A 14,765-nucleotide genomic window follows, 5' to 3' on the forward strand; every position below is an offset into this window, starting at 1 on the left:
AAGTGGGAAATACCCTCAGATAATAGTAAGTGCCCTCAGATCATGACAAATGCCCTCAGATCATGACAAATGCCCTCAGATCATGGCAAATGCCCTCAGATCATGGCAAATGCCCTCAGATCATGGCAAGTACCCTCAGATCATGGCAAATGCCCTCAGATAATGGTAAGTGCCCTCAGATAATGGCAAATGCCTTCAGATAATGGCAAATGCCCTCAGATAATGACAAATGTCCTCAGATCATGACAAATGCACTCAGATAATGGCAAATTCCCTCAGATAACACCAAATAATGATTCTTCCTTCATCACTGACCACACACATCACTCTGGCTTGGGAAGAGGATTCATGGGAAGTAGTTCATTGGTGGGAACACATCCACATGTTCAATCAGGACGTCCGCTAGATGGAAAAGAAGATAAGAGAAGTGAGTCTTCCTTACAACCAGGCCCAGACTCATCACTGGGCATCCTTAGGCAGCTAATGCCCCCTCCCATGCCCTGGCAAAGCCCAGTGGAGCTGCTACCCACCCCCAACATCACCACCCCCATTGCCAGACCATTGGGCATCCCCATAGCATCTGGGAACAGCTGTTCACTCTCCACCTTGCTTGGGGGCTTTGAGGCAGGGCTGGGATTTCAACCTGAGCTGTGTTACAGCAACCAGGTGTGTTACAGCAAAGAAGTGAGCCCTCCTCAGACCCCAGTTAGGCTGCCAAGGATGGCTTTGGGGCGGAGAGTGAGCCCTGTGGGTTTGTTCTGTGCTTGCAGAATGGACAACTTGCCTTCATTGATGGTATTGAACAACTCGGACACCGCTGGCGTAAGAATTCCATTTATTGCTATCCCCTGTAGAGACCAAAAAAAAAATATGCCTTAATCAGGTCCTTTATTTAACCCAAAAAGCAAATACAAGAGAACTCCAAAGCAGCTGCTGAACCCCACTCAGGTGGCTCCAAGAACCTCTGTGGGCTCTGCTGCCTAGTAGGTGGAGGCCAAAGGGCAGCACCAAAGAAGAGGCCAAAAAAATCCACCTGAATAATCCTGGACACACTGGTAGATCATGTTCCCTCTCTGCTTGATACCAAGCTTGGATATCACTTTTCTTGAGACAGTCTTTTTTTAAGACGCTTTGAGAAACCTCTCTGGACCATAAAACAGATACTTACAGGCATGTTGTTGAATTTTAATGCATATGCCAGCAAATCACGGATGGTGCTGATAGCCAGCTGTCTTTCCTGCTCATCTTCTGCATTGAAGTAAAAGGTCAGCGGCTGTGGGAGGGAAAAGCACCATAGTATCAGGGGGCTGGTTTTGGCTAGAGAGGCAAGCTACCATCTCCACCAAGGAGTCCTCCCCACTATCTGAGGGAGATCCTTTGTTCAATGTTCCAGACAGCTCAAAAAGGCTTTCTCCCAAGTCACCAAGCCCCAAATTTGCTTTGGGGTCCCCCTCTGGCTGCTGCACCCAGGTGGAGACTGAAGAAAGGACCTTAACAAGGGTCTGAGTGGCCTGCCCTTCCCCAGCGTGTCAGGGGACACCCATGCTCTGAGTTTGTGATGATGCCTGATCAAGCTTTTATGCCAGCAGGCTCTGCTGAAATGAATCAATACCCTTGTCCCACCACCGCACTTACTTGCATGATGCATGACAGGGTTGCAAGGTTTGGGGACTCAGCCAGCAGGCGTCTGACCATTCCATGAAACTGCTTCCTAAGCTCCTGGCAGTGAAAACCATTTTCACAAAGATAGATTCACAGATTCATGGGAGGAGATGATGTGGAAAGACATGGAGGGGGGGGGATAGATAACAGATTTTTAGCACTGGATAATAAGGAGTGTGATACTGAAGCAAACTGACAGAGTAGAGACAAAGGCCAGCTTCAAATGAGACTAAGTTTTCACTCATGGACAAATAATGAGGCAAAATTCACTTTCTGAATGGAGATGATGTTTAAAAAATCCTTGTGTGTAATAGCTGGAAACCAGTGAAACCAAAAACATTATTTGTGCTACTAAGCTTACTCTCTCACTAAAAAAAATAGTAAGAAATGGAAAGATGGTACAAAGTTTTCAGGAGATAAATTGAACCAATAGAAGTCAAGAGTAATGATCAAAGCTACAAAGAATTTACCGCCTTTTCATCATCGCTCAGTCCATAAGTGTTAGCAATCGGATAGAGCATCCCACCGACAATGTTCGATTTCTTACTTGCCGTAAATGCAGGTTGCAGGAAGCTGTCATGAGGAAGCAAGAAATAAGATAAGACCAGTGGTTGGTTTCCAGGGGTGTTGGGAGCCCCACCCCCACTGATTTGGGACCCCTGGAGACTGTACATTCAAAGTCTCCATGACCCACTGAGGAGCTAACCCCATCCTTGATTGACCCATAAAGTTCCAGCTTCCTTCAAGGAAGAGATGAGGGTTTTTTTTTGGGGGGGGGGATCTAGCCCTAGGAGCATAACAGCCATCAGCGATTTTTCTTTTAATTTTTAGAGATAGAAGCTTCCATTGCCACAACCTACCTACCCTGTAAACTTGTTGTCAAGCTCAATATGGCACTCTTGGCCCATTTGTTCAGTCACTGCTATTTCCCTGCATTTTGATTCTTCTCACTCAATCTAAATTGCCAGCCACTGGCTGCCCTTTCCTCAAGCAGTTCTCTCTCTCTCTCTCTCTCTCTCTCTCTCTCTCTCACACACACACACACACACACACACACCACTTCTAATTCCCAATCACTGTGAATAAATACACACACACACAGTGCCAACAACATACGTCAGGCAGGTGATGTTCTCCATTCCCATTTTCAATACTTTGGAGGGGACTGGAAACATGTACCATCTCTCCATGATGTCCTGAGAAGAGTTCAAAGAGCAGAAGAGCAAAGTTAGTTCCCCATGGAATTCAGGGGGGCTGCTCCAGCCCCAGACTCAGGGGTTGACTTCAATTGCAGTTGGAATGCCTGTCCCAAATGCCTGCAAATTCTTCTTCTTTGCCAGACCCACAAACTTCTTTTTCACAGACCATTCCCCAAACGCCACCCCCATCCCTTCCGCCCACCTCCCCAATGGATTTCTCATCCTGAACCTCACTTACCATAATAGCCGCGCAGGTGGGTTCTTTATGATACACCACTCTATCGTTGCTCATATGATAGATGTAATCACTTGAGTAGCGAATACAGAAGAGGAAAAAATAATCCTTGCCGAGATTCTAAAAGTGGAAAAAGTCAGGCTTTTAATCAGGAAAGGACTTCCCTAGGCTGTCCTCACCCCACCCCTATGGGAAGTTCACCCTGCCCCTGGGCGCCCCGCCTCAGGCACCCAAGCGGCTTCCTCTGCTGCTGGGCAAGGTAACCTTCTGTGCCAAGGGGTTTTGTACCTGGTCTATACTCCTGCTCCCACTGATACTAACCTGCAGAACTGGGTCAATGGCAGCCAAAGCCATTTCTGCAACTGAAAGAGGAGAAAAGGATGTGAAGGAAGGTTCATCCATCTATTTACATCTCAAGCATCAATTTCTTACTAAACCTCTTGCCACCACTCTTAGGCCTCTTCAGAAGACCCCTTCAGATGACCCTCTCTGCTCCCCGTCTCCATCCCCCCGTTCCCTCACATCTTCACTTCACTTTGGCCAAGCCCCCACCTCCTTCCCTCTCTCCTGCTTGTCTCTCTTTTCTTTCTTTAATGTGTTGTGGCTTTATTCTGCACTGTAAGGCTGGTGGTGTATAAAATGGCATGTGGAGTGGAGAGACTGGAGAGAGAGGGGCTTCTTGTCCTGTCCAGTGGGGTCATACAGTGAAACTGGTGAGTGGAAGATTACAAGCAGACCAGAGAAAGGACTTTTCCACACAGCATTGCATTGCTGAAGGATGGAACTCCCTGCCACTAGATAAGGGGATGGCTGCCATATGGGACAGAATAATAATAATAATAATAATAATAATAATAATAATAATAAATTTTATTTATATCCTGCCCTCCCCAGCCGAAGCCGGGCTCAGGGCGGCTAACAACAATAAAACAGTACAAACAACACTCTAAAATCATTCATTATAAAATTAATTAATTCAAGCCACTGGCAACCATTGGGCCAGAGCTCTGCGAAGATTGCCGATGGAGGGAGTCAGGCTGTGCCCTGGCCAAAGGCCTGGTGGAACAGTTCTGTCTTGCAGGCCCTGCGGAAAGATGTCAAGCCCCGCAGGGCCCTGGTCTCTTGTGACAGAGTGTTCCACCAGATCGGAGCCACGGCCAAAAAAGCCCTGGCTCTAGTTGAGGCCAGCCTAACTTCTCTGTGGCCTGGGACCTTCAAGATGTTTTTATTTGAAGACCGTAAGTTTCTCTGTGGGGCATAGAGAATAGAGAAATTTGTGGCAAATAAGGTCATTGGCAGCTAAATATTTTCGCCAGGAAGAGAGGCAGCATGTCTTTCAATAGCACCAGTTGTTGGGGGATCACGTTTCCTGTTGTGGACTTTGCCCTAAATATCTGGTTGGCCACTAGGGGAGCAGACTGCTGGACTAGAAGGGCCACTAATTTGCTCTCGCATGGCTCTTACAAAGAAGCTGCCTTCTTATAAGACTCCTTGCTCTCATCCTGACCTCTCCACAAAACAAGACACCTCCCCAACAGCACCTTCACCTAACCTCCCTTCCTAGGCAGATCTACTACAACAACACATGCACCACTTTCATATACTTGAGGAAGAGATCCTTAAAGGGGTGACCTTAAAGGAGTGACCTCTGCAATCCCAAGACAGTAGGCTTTGCTGTAGGTTATAGCTAGAAGAGATGGGGGAGAGGTGAGAATGAGACCCAGAGCCAGAAATCTTGTGTCGAGAATTGTCCCCTGTGGAGACCACAAAACCACTGCAGAATAGCCCAAACAGAAAAAAATGTGCAGCCTTCTCTGTTTCAAACTATTGAATGGCAGTTCAGTGAAATGGCCTCTAGCATTTCCAACACATCAGCATCTCTGGAGAGGGGCTGCTACAGCCTCCACTCTCCACCGATTCAATGAAGGCACAATGGTGGTCCCCCAAATCTTGGCCAAAGCCACATCCATCAACTGCCCATCAGGGTTCAATTTTGCTCAGTAGCCACACAATGAAACCGCTTGCACCATTACAGCTTGCACCATAAAAAACCCCCCAGCAAGGTTTGATTTTACTCAATAGCAACACAGTGAAACAGTTTCCACCATCACAGCTTGCACCATTTTTTTTTTTAAAAAAAAAAACCATCCAGAAACAAACCACTCTACGGATATAAGAAACACAATGGCCAATATGGAACGTATAGAAATTGATACTGCACACACACACAATTATTAGCAATTGAATGTTATTTGCACATGCACTCATAAGTTGCATTGTCAAAGCAATGAGGCGCTGCTATAGCCTCCACTCTCCACTGATTCAATGAAGGCACAATGGTAGCCCCCCCCCCAAATATTGGCCAAAGCCACATTCATCAACTGCCCATCAAGGTTAAATTTTGCTCAGTAGCAACACAGTGAAACAGCTCAGTGAAACAGCTCAGCAGCAATACAGTGAAACTGCTTGTCCCCTGTGGAGACCACGAAACCACTGCAGAATAGCCCAAACAGACAAAATGTGTAGCCTTCTCTGTTTCAAACTATTGAATGGCAGTTCAGTGAAATGGCCTCTAGCATTTCCAACATATCAGCATCTCTGGAGCTGGGCTTCTAAAGCCTCCACTCTCCACAGATTCAATGAAGGCACAATGGTGGTCCCCCAAATCTTGGCCAAAGCCACATCCATCAACTGCCCATCAGGGTTCAATTTGCTCAGTAGCAACACAGTGAAACCGCTTGCACCATTACAGCTTGCACCATAAAAAATCCCCCAACAAGGTTTGATTTTACTCCATAGGAACACAGTGAAACAGTTTCCACCATCACAGCTTGCACCATAAAAAATTATCCCCCATCTAGGTTTAATTTTGCTCAGTAGCAACACAATGAAATCACTTGCACCATCACAGCTTTCACCATAACAAATAATCCCCCATCTAGGTTTAATTTTGCTCACTAGCAACACAGTGAAACAGTTTCCACCATCACAGCTTGCACCATTTTTTTTTTAAAAAAAAACCCAAACCATCCAGAAACAAACCACTCTATGGATATAAGAAACATAATGACCAATATACAATTTTCATAGATAATAATATATATATAGAAATTGATACTGTACCCACACACACACAATTATTATCAATTGAATGTTATTTGCACATGCACTCATAAGTAGCATTGTCAAAGCAATGAACCAAAATTAATAATTAACTCCCATGTGCCCACCCCTGCACCCCTGCACCCCTGCCACAAACCCATCTAACCGGGAAATAAATCTAAGTCCCTAGCATAGCACATTACTTTTAAAAAAAACCATTGGTACCTATCTCAAGTCTGTGATCCAAACCTCGTAGCGAGCCAGACAAAGCGAGGCAGATATCAGCAAGCAAGGAAGGAATAAACCAGCCACATGACTACAACACTCACGCCCCCCCCCCCCCAAAGTAAAGGGACCAAGGGCTGGACCTTTCCATTGAAACTTCCAATCAGTTTCACTGTGTGGGCGGACCCACACAAAACGTAGATTATGAATTACCATAATCTACTGGGGCGGAGGGAGAACCATCTCCTATGTGGTGAACTTCAACATAAGATGAGCCCCCCCCCCCTTTGTTTAGATGGAATGGCAGTGTTTACTGCTGCTCTAATCACGATGCCAAGGACACCAGGAGCCTTATCCAAAGCTGGAAATATATGTACAAAGTTCCAAGGAACTTCTGCAGAAGAGAAACTGGCATGGTCTAGTGTTGTCTATTTGGATTCATTATGGCTCCTTTACTGTGCACAGTACATTAGAAAATGCAAACCTCCAAGTTTAGGAGAAGGCCTGAAGCTCAGTGGTGGAGCAATTCCCAGTGGCATCTCCAGGAAGGGTAGGGGGGAAAAGACACTGTCTGAAGTCTTGGAGAGCTGCTGCCAGCCGGTGCAGCTTCCTAGGTATACTCTGGTTTTAAGCAACTTTCTCCATAAGACATGCACATTCATGCCTTTTCATGATACACAGTACAGAAAGGGCTTTCTATATAAGAACATAAGTACAAAAACCCTGAATATAAAAGGAAGGAAACTTCCTACCTCTGCCACAAAGCTGTTGGTGCTGAAATGTGACCTGACCAACATTTCAAAAGTGGGGGAAAAATACTTTTCTTCTTTTTAGCATTTATGAATCAAACAATACTGTGCCTAGGAAGAAAGGGGGGACCAGTGTGTTTCTCTATGGGTGCCACAGGCATGCAGTCGCCCCTTTCCCCTCTGAGAGAGGGAGACACAGCAATGAGAGAGGTGGCTGAGGGTGGGGAGTGGGTGGGGAGCAAAGGGTGTCACAGGGGAGGAGGAAAGCAGACGAATGGAGAAGGAGGCAGTGACACCACAGGCTGCAGTGGGCAGATCTGCTACCCCTCCCAGGCTGTCCAGATCCAGCATCCACAGCAGATTCTCCCACTCTGCTTCATGCAAAGGCCAGCAATGCCAAAAGGGGAGCAGACTCTGCCAGAAATGCAATTCAGTGTAAACCATTGAAAAGTGATGCATGGGGGATGGTGGTCTTAATTTCACATATCTGCTCGTGGGGTCTGAACTGGCAGTGAGAGAGCAGGAACACAACCTTGGAGTCATGGTAGATAGTTTGATGAAGGTGCTAGTCCAGTGTAAAAAAGGCAGATTCCATGCTAGGGATCATTAGGAAAGGATTTTAAAATAAAACTGCTGATATAATACAAATCTATGGTGTGACCACACATGCAGTACTGCTTATAGTTCTGATCCCCTCAGCTTGAACCTTCAGTTCAAGAAGGTTCAGAAAAGGGCAACAAAAATGAAAAACAAGAAATGGAAAAAAAACTCCCCTATGTAGAAAGTGTGAGAGATCCCGTTTCAGATAACCAACATACTTAACTCGATTCAATTCAATTCATGAAGTGGGTGAAACTATAGCATAAACTGTTCTTCCAGGCTTAGCTAGATCACTTCCCCAAGCTTGAGAGGAAGGGCTATCAAGCTCTTTGTTATCCCACTTTCCATCATTTTGCACCATATGACCCCTACCACTAAGGAGGTCTAAGCTGTATGCTCCAAGCTTAGACCGCATGGCTCAAGCAAGCCATCTTTGTGTTTTATACAAATAATTTAGAAACAATTTGGAAGCTAAGATATACTGCCTGTGTTTTGCGTGTTCAGACCCAGAAACCTTCCCCCTAAATAAATTCACACTTGATTGAAATTTTGGGTTTGGTTTTTGGCAGAATTTAGGCCACAACGTTATTGATTACAGAAAGTGACTGGTTGCATAGGCCCTGGTTCGACTAGCTCCCTGCCATGCAGGTAGCACTGACCCAGGGTTCCAGCATAGGTCAGCCAAGGGTGAACACCTGGATAAGCGGAAAGCCGGGAATGGGCTAACTCCACCACCCAAATGTCCCCCTGGACTCACGCACAGGCACAGCCCCCTCTCAGGGGTTGACCAAACCATCGAGTCCCTGGATCCCTTTAACGGAATACCCTTCACATAGGGATGGCAAGAGCGTTCTCCCATCCCTATCACCTGAATGAGAGCCTATCTGCAGCCTTACAAGTTGTGATGCTTTGCTATGCGGCAGGCGAAACCCAAATGGCAACAGCCAATCAGCCAAGTGACGAAAATTCCTGCTGTGCCCCTGTCCCAATGACAGATGACAGACGATGGCATAGCAAGGTCAAGCACACAGTCCTAAATATAGGGAGAGGTGGGTGGGTGTTCCGAATGCACACACCGAAAGAAGAAGTTCTGGGTCTCATTCATGGGCATAAATAGGTCCCTCAAACCGTTTGGACTGCCTCCCATTGGCCAGATTGCACCCAGCTTTGAGGGACCTACCAATTGGGTGTTGTGGCTGACCAATCGTACCCACCCACAACACAGGGTGTCGGTTTCCAGGTCTCACCGCAATATGTGTCCTCTTAAAGGAGGACCCAATTTGAGTGCTCAGACCCAGAAACCTTCCCCCTAAATAAATTCACACAAGACACAAATTTTGGTTTGGTTTTTTGGCAGAATTTAGGCCACAACTTTATTGATTACAGCAAGTAAGTGGTTGCATAGGCTCTAATTCGACTAGCTCCCTGCCTTGCAGGTAGCACTGACCCAGGGTTCCAGCACAGGTCAGCCAAGGGTGAACACCTGGATAAGCGGAAAGCCGGACATGGGCTAACTCCGCCACCCAAATGTCCCCCTGGACTCAGGCATGGGCACAACCCCATCACAGGGGTTGACCAAACCATCAAGTCTCTGGATTCCTTTAATGGAATACCCTTCACATAGGGATGGCGAGAGCATTCTCCCACCCCATCACCTGAACCAGAGCCTATCCACCACACAAGCCCCGCGCTTGCCGGCAGCCTCTCAGACCTGTAACCAATCCCTTAATCCCGCTGACACAGAGGTCAGCCATGAATCAATCACATAAACCAATCACAGACAGATGAACCCCATCAAGCCTGTAAAGGGACGCATCACGAGAGGTAATGCCCAGGTGATGGATCACCATCTCACCCAAGGCCAGAACCTTCTTGGCCACTGCACTATGCACACGCCTCCTGGCCATCTCGGTGGCAGCTGGGCATTGGCTACCACGCCACAACTGTCACTGCAACAGCTGCAACCAAAAGATTTTGAGTCCAGGAAGAGCTGCCTTCAACTCCTCCAAGTCCTCCTGCATGCGGGTCTGCAGGCTCAAGCTGGGAGCTTCCGGCAAATCATTCTTGCCCAGCTGCACCACCATTGCCGCAGGCATGCCTTCCGCAGACACCTTGTTCTGCACCGTTGGGAGAAGCTCCTCCCAATGCATTCCTCGTCTGGACACCCAGGAGACGCTCATGTGGTCGGGGAGCCCGAGCCTGCGTCTGAATCCAGACTCCTCCCCCTCTTGCTGGCCCAGTGGACAATGCTATGCCTGACTATCCAGACGTGCAGGGTAGGCGGACCTAGGAATAAACAAAACAACATTAGCAACTGCATCTCAACACCGCTTCTGAACATAACCTCGGTATGCTCCAGATTTCCAGCGGCCCAGATTCTGTTGACAGACAGGCCCCAATGCACAGCGGTGGTAGCTGCCCCATTACGGAAGAAATGAGGTGCAATTCACTGGCTGACAGGCTGCACGCTGCCAACACCTTGCGCATTACTGCATCAAATTGATGCCTCCTTAACAGGGACCCATCCTCGTGGACCAGGAAGGGTCCATCCCCAGGCAGGCGAAGTGGCAAATATTTATTGGCATCTTTAACTGGACAAGGGCCAGGCTCACCAGTGGCAGGAAGCCTCATCAAGGCACCTCTGCCCAACTGGTCCGTTTTGGAATTACGAATGGTTAGCACCAGCTCAGCATCGGACAGCTGAACATCTTGCAAAAGCAAGCCCTTGGGAGTCCTTCCCTGCACTGACTCCACCACCACTTCGCCCACACGCAGTGCACCAAAAAAGGCAATTGAGAATGCTGCCGAAAAGAGTATCGTCTCAAAATTAGACCAACAAATTGATCTCAGGGTGCAGCGCATAGCACACAAAATGTCAAATGTGACTGGCCTCCTACCTGGTGACTTAGGAGGCTGTAGCCTGGCCTATCCCTCAAGAACCTTTCGCACCACAAATTCTGCACATGGGTCTCTGGAATAAAGGGACTTACAGAAAAAGGTAATGGCAGAAGACTGAATTCGGATGGACTTCACAGCTCAACCCATAAAACGCTGGTGAGCCAAATATGCAACACCTGGTGTGTGGATGGTGACTCTGTACTAAGGCTGGTCATGAGCTGTGCTCTGAAAACCAAAAAGTCCACCCAGGCCTTTTTATAAGACCTCAGAGTAGAAGGAGAAACTGATGCTACTACTCCCTGAAGTAGCATCTGTTGCCAAGGTTCCAAAGGTAATCTGGGAAATATTCTCGAAGCTGCTGGGCCTCCAAAGCCAGGGATCTGAAGCACTCCCATCTAAAAACGGGATAGGGCATCCACAATGTCATTATTAGCGCCAGGAATAAAGCAGGCAGAAAAAACAATACTAAGCTTGAGGCACTGTAGCACAAACGTGTGTAACAGGGCAGAGAGCCTGGAGCGGGATGACTGCTTTGCCAAAGCGCTCACCACAGCCTGGTTATCGGACCAGAAACAGACCCACCAGTCCTTGAACTCCGTGGTCCAGATGTGTCACTACAGATTGCCACTACAGTCGGGAAAAACTCAAGAAAGGTTAAATCACACGCTGTACCCTGCCAGTGCTCAGGCCACCTCTGAGTGCACCAACAGCCATGGAAATAGAGCCCAAAGCCCAATGAGCCAGCAGCGTCCAAATGGACCTTGAAATCGAATTGCACAAGGAATTCAAGCCACATCTCCAGGTCTGCCCTGACTTCGCTGGACAACTGGACCCAGTGATGGGGTGAGTGCAGGCCAGCTGAAAGTCTCTTCAAAATTACTTCTTCATATAGTGGATGATGGAACTCAGTCACACAGGAGGGCCACCTTGGATGGCTTTAAAACAGGATTGAATGAATTCATGGAGAGTATGGCTACCAATGGCTACTATCCATGATGACTATGCTCTACCTCCATTCTAGCCCCTGTTCATGGCTGGCACCAGAGGCTGCCATCATCAAGCTCCTGACAAGGCTCCTCCTGCAGCAGGGGGTTGCAGAAAAGACCTCTGCTGTGCCTGTGGGTTGGGTGGGTGCCCTAATTCACAGTTAACTAGTCTTCAAAGATCCATATATCTGTTACGTTCCCAGCCAGGAAATCTCCATTAATTGTTCTGTCTGCTAGGAGGAGATAGGATGTATGTACCCTTTACTTCCTCCCCTGAATGCCCATTTCCAAAGTGACACATGCCTATATGTAGAGCAGTGGCTGCCAACCTTTTATGGTCCATGGGCAATTTGGAATTTTGGAAAGGTGCAAAAGGCACCAGTCTAGGATTGCCATATTTTGAAGATCAAAAAAGAGGACACATTTGCCGACTTCTACTTTTAACTAACAGCATTTTAAAAAGTAGAGACATCACCTTGCCAACCAAGGTCCATATAGTAAAAGCTATGGTTTTCCCAGGAGTGATGTATGGAAGTGAGAGCTGGACCATAAAGAAGGCTGATCGCCGAAGAATTGACGCTTTCGAATTATGGTGCTGGAGGAAACTCTTGAGAGTCCCATGGACTGCAAGAAGATCAAACGTATCCATTCTTAAGGAAATCAGCCCTGAGTGCTCACTGGAAGGACAGATCGTGAAGCTGAGGCTCCAATACTTTGGCCACCTCATGAGAAGAGAAGACTCACTGGAAAAGACCCTGATGCTGGGAAAGATGGAGGGCACAAGGAGAAGGGGACGACTGAGGACGAGATGGTTAGACAGTATTCTCGAAGCTACAAACATGAATCTGACCAAACTGCGGGTGGCAGTGGAAGACAGAAGTGCCTGGCGTGCTCTGGTCCATGGGGTCACAAAGAGTTGGACACGACTGAACGACTAAACAACAACAACAACAACAACAACTTTTAACTAAGGATCGCTTTGATGACTCTTATTTTAAATACCCCTCCTATATGTAGGCTATAGAAGCTGTGATATATTGCTAGTAGCAATGTTCTTAACTTTCAACAAGAAAATAATAATACATATTGCTCCCTCACTTGCCACATGAATGTATTTGGGCTCATGTTCACGTCTTTGTACATATGGAATCTCCTTAAAGGCAGGGGTATGTTAACTCTTGCCCTCCCAGATTCCTTCTCCAAGATCTTGTAGCTGAGCCAGCATCCTTTGAGTTCAGCCACAAGAGAAGGGATTTATACGGTATGTAGCTAGTTTAAGATGCTGCTCTATTGTGATTCTCTGCTGCAGACCAGCTTTGCCAGGTGCCCCAGGTATGAGTCTAATACACTAGATTTTTTCCCCTTAGGTTACTGCAGTGCTTTTTTTCTGGCGGGACAAAGAGGTACCTAAACATTTTGTGAATCTAACAGGAGAACAAACGAAACATTTTTTTTAAAAATAGTTTCTTCTCTAGCACAGTAAACCATCAGTTCCACTGTTACCCCCGATGGCAGTCTCATTTCCTGTCATGGTGTTTCCTGAGTCTCAGACAGAAGTGAACATTTAATGCAGGGGTTGTCAGCTTGGTCCCTACCATCCACTGGTGGGAATTTCAGGATTCTAGGTGGGTGGTAGGGGGTTCTATGGCACAAGCTCAATCCTCCTTCCATCGAGCATTCAGGGCCGTCTTTAGCAGATGTGGTGCCAGGGTGCAAATATTTGCCCAGCGCCCCCAAATTACCACAGATAGTTTGGGGTGGCCATAGCTGTGCACTGCCAGCCATCCGGGGATGTTCAACTCTCTCCCATGCTGCTGTGGGGGAGCGATCCCTGCAGAGGCTTGGGAGTGAATTTGCACCCCTCCCAAGCCTCCGCAGGAGGAGAGCGATCCTCACAGTTGCGCCCCTCCCAAGCCTCCACGGGAGGAGAGCGCAGCTTCCTTCCCAAGCCTCCTCGGGAGGAGAGCGATTCCCACTACATCACTAAAGTCTGCCGATCTGCTCCATCTGACACGCCCCCTTCACCGTATCGCAAGTCCAAGTCTTCACCCCGGTCCACCAATGGAAGCTGTTTTGCCCTCACCAACTGCAGCTACTTGTCCGGATTCACGATTGGCCAAACCAAATCACCTACGTGTCGCAAGCTACACATCACCGTGCTCATCGAAGGAGCTCTGTGTGGCATGGAGATTGACACCGGGTCTGCCTTGTCCGTTGTATCCTGGAGCACCATCAAAAGACTCGTGCCCAAGTTGTCCAAGAGGCAACTCAACCCACACTGCATACATTTGAGAGACCACCAGGGAAACGACATCCGCTTTCAGGAATTTTTCAGGACTGCTCCAACTGGTGGTGGTCGAAGGCCCACAGTCTAGCCTCCTAGGGCAAGACTAGTTTGATGCCCTCAGCCTGGAAGTCACCGGCATCAACTGAATCTCTGACACGGAGATTGATGACCTAATCAAAGACTTTGCTGAGGTTTTCGACGGCACTTTGGGCCAGTATACTGATACACCCATCTCTTTTAGCCTTGATCGCCAAGTCACCCCCATCAAGCTAAAGCTACACCAGGTTCCGTTCGCTTTCAAAGCTAAGGTGGATGAACAACTTGACAAGCTGATTGCGCAAGGCGTTTTGGAGCCAATTGATCATGCCAGTTGGGAAACCCCCATTGTCACGTCTGTTAAGCCGGATGGGTCGGTGAGAATATGCGCAGACTATAAGTGCATGGTCAACAAGGCGCTTCAGCAGCACGTTTATCCAGTTCCCGTTGTCCACCACCTGCTGCATTCCCTGGGTCTTCGCTAAACTGGACCTTGCACAAGCCTATCAACAACTGACTGTCGACGACGCCACCGCTGAAGCTCAGACGATCGTCACCCACCGAGGGGCATTCCGGTGCCGCCGGCTGCAGTTTGGGGTGAGCGTGGCTCCTTGAATCTTTCAAAGCCTCATGGAGCATCTCCTGCAGGGGCTTCCGGGCGTGGTGCCATATTTTGATGATGTGTTGGTATCCGCAGATTCAAATCAGCAGCTGTTCGAGCGCATCCGCGCTGTGCTGACCAGGTTCCAGGAGGCTGGGCTCAAGGTGAAAAAAGAAAAGTGCCAG

The 14,765-nt window shown here is 47.9% G+C and overlaps 1 protein-coding gene across 1 annotated transcript in view; it reads right to left on the reverse strand.

The window, feature by feature from the left end:
* Positions 1–695: 695 nt before the first annotated feature.
* LOC310669943 (uncharacterized protein) overlaps positions 696–14,765 on the reverse strand; it is a gene marked incomplete at its 3' end in the record, with an annotated part of 79,959 nt that continues 65,889 nt past the window's right edge. The window contains exons 3-10 of the mRNA XM_083424408.1: positions 4,701–4,783; positions 3,418–3,458; positions 3,100–3,216; positions 2,779–2,858; positions 2,133–2,235; positions 1,636–1,719; positions 1,169–1,273; positions 696–848 (exon numbers count right to left, since the gene is read on the reverse strand). Coding sequence (XP_083280534.1) covers positions 696–848; positions 1,169–1,273; positions 1,636–1,719; positions 2,133–2,235; positions 2,779–2,858; positions 3,100–3,216; positions 3,418–3,458; positions 4,701–4,783 — 766 coding nt within the window. The remainder of the gene's footprint in view (positions 849–1,168; positions 1,274–1,635; positions 1,720–2,132; positions 2,236–2,778; positions 2,859–3,099; positions 3,217–3,417; positions 3,459–4,700; positions 4,784–14,765) is intronic.

The sequence above is a fragment of the Podarcis tiliguerta genome, assembly GCF_965153285.1.
Source record: "Podarcis tiliguerta genome assembly, chromosome: Z".
Taxonomy (NCBI): domain Eukaryota; kingdom Metazoa; phylum Chordata; class Lepidosauria; order Squamata; family Lacertidae; genus Podarcis; species Podarcis tiliguerta.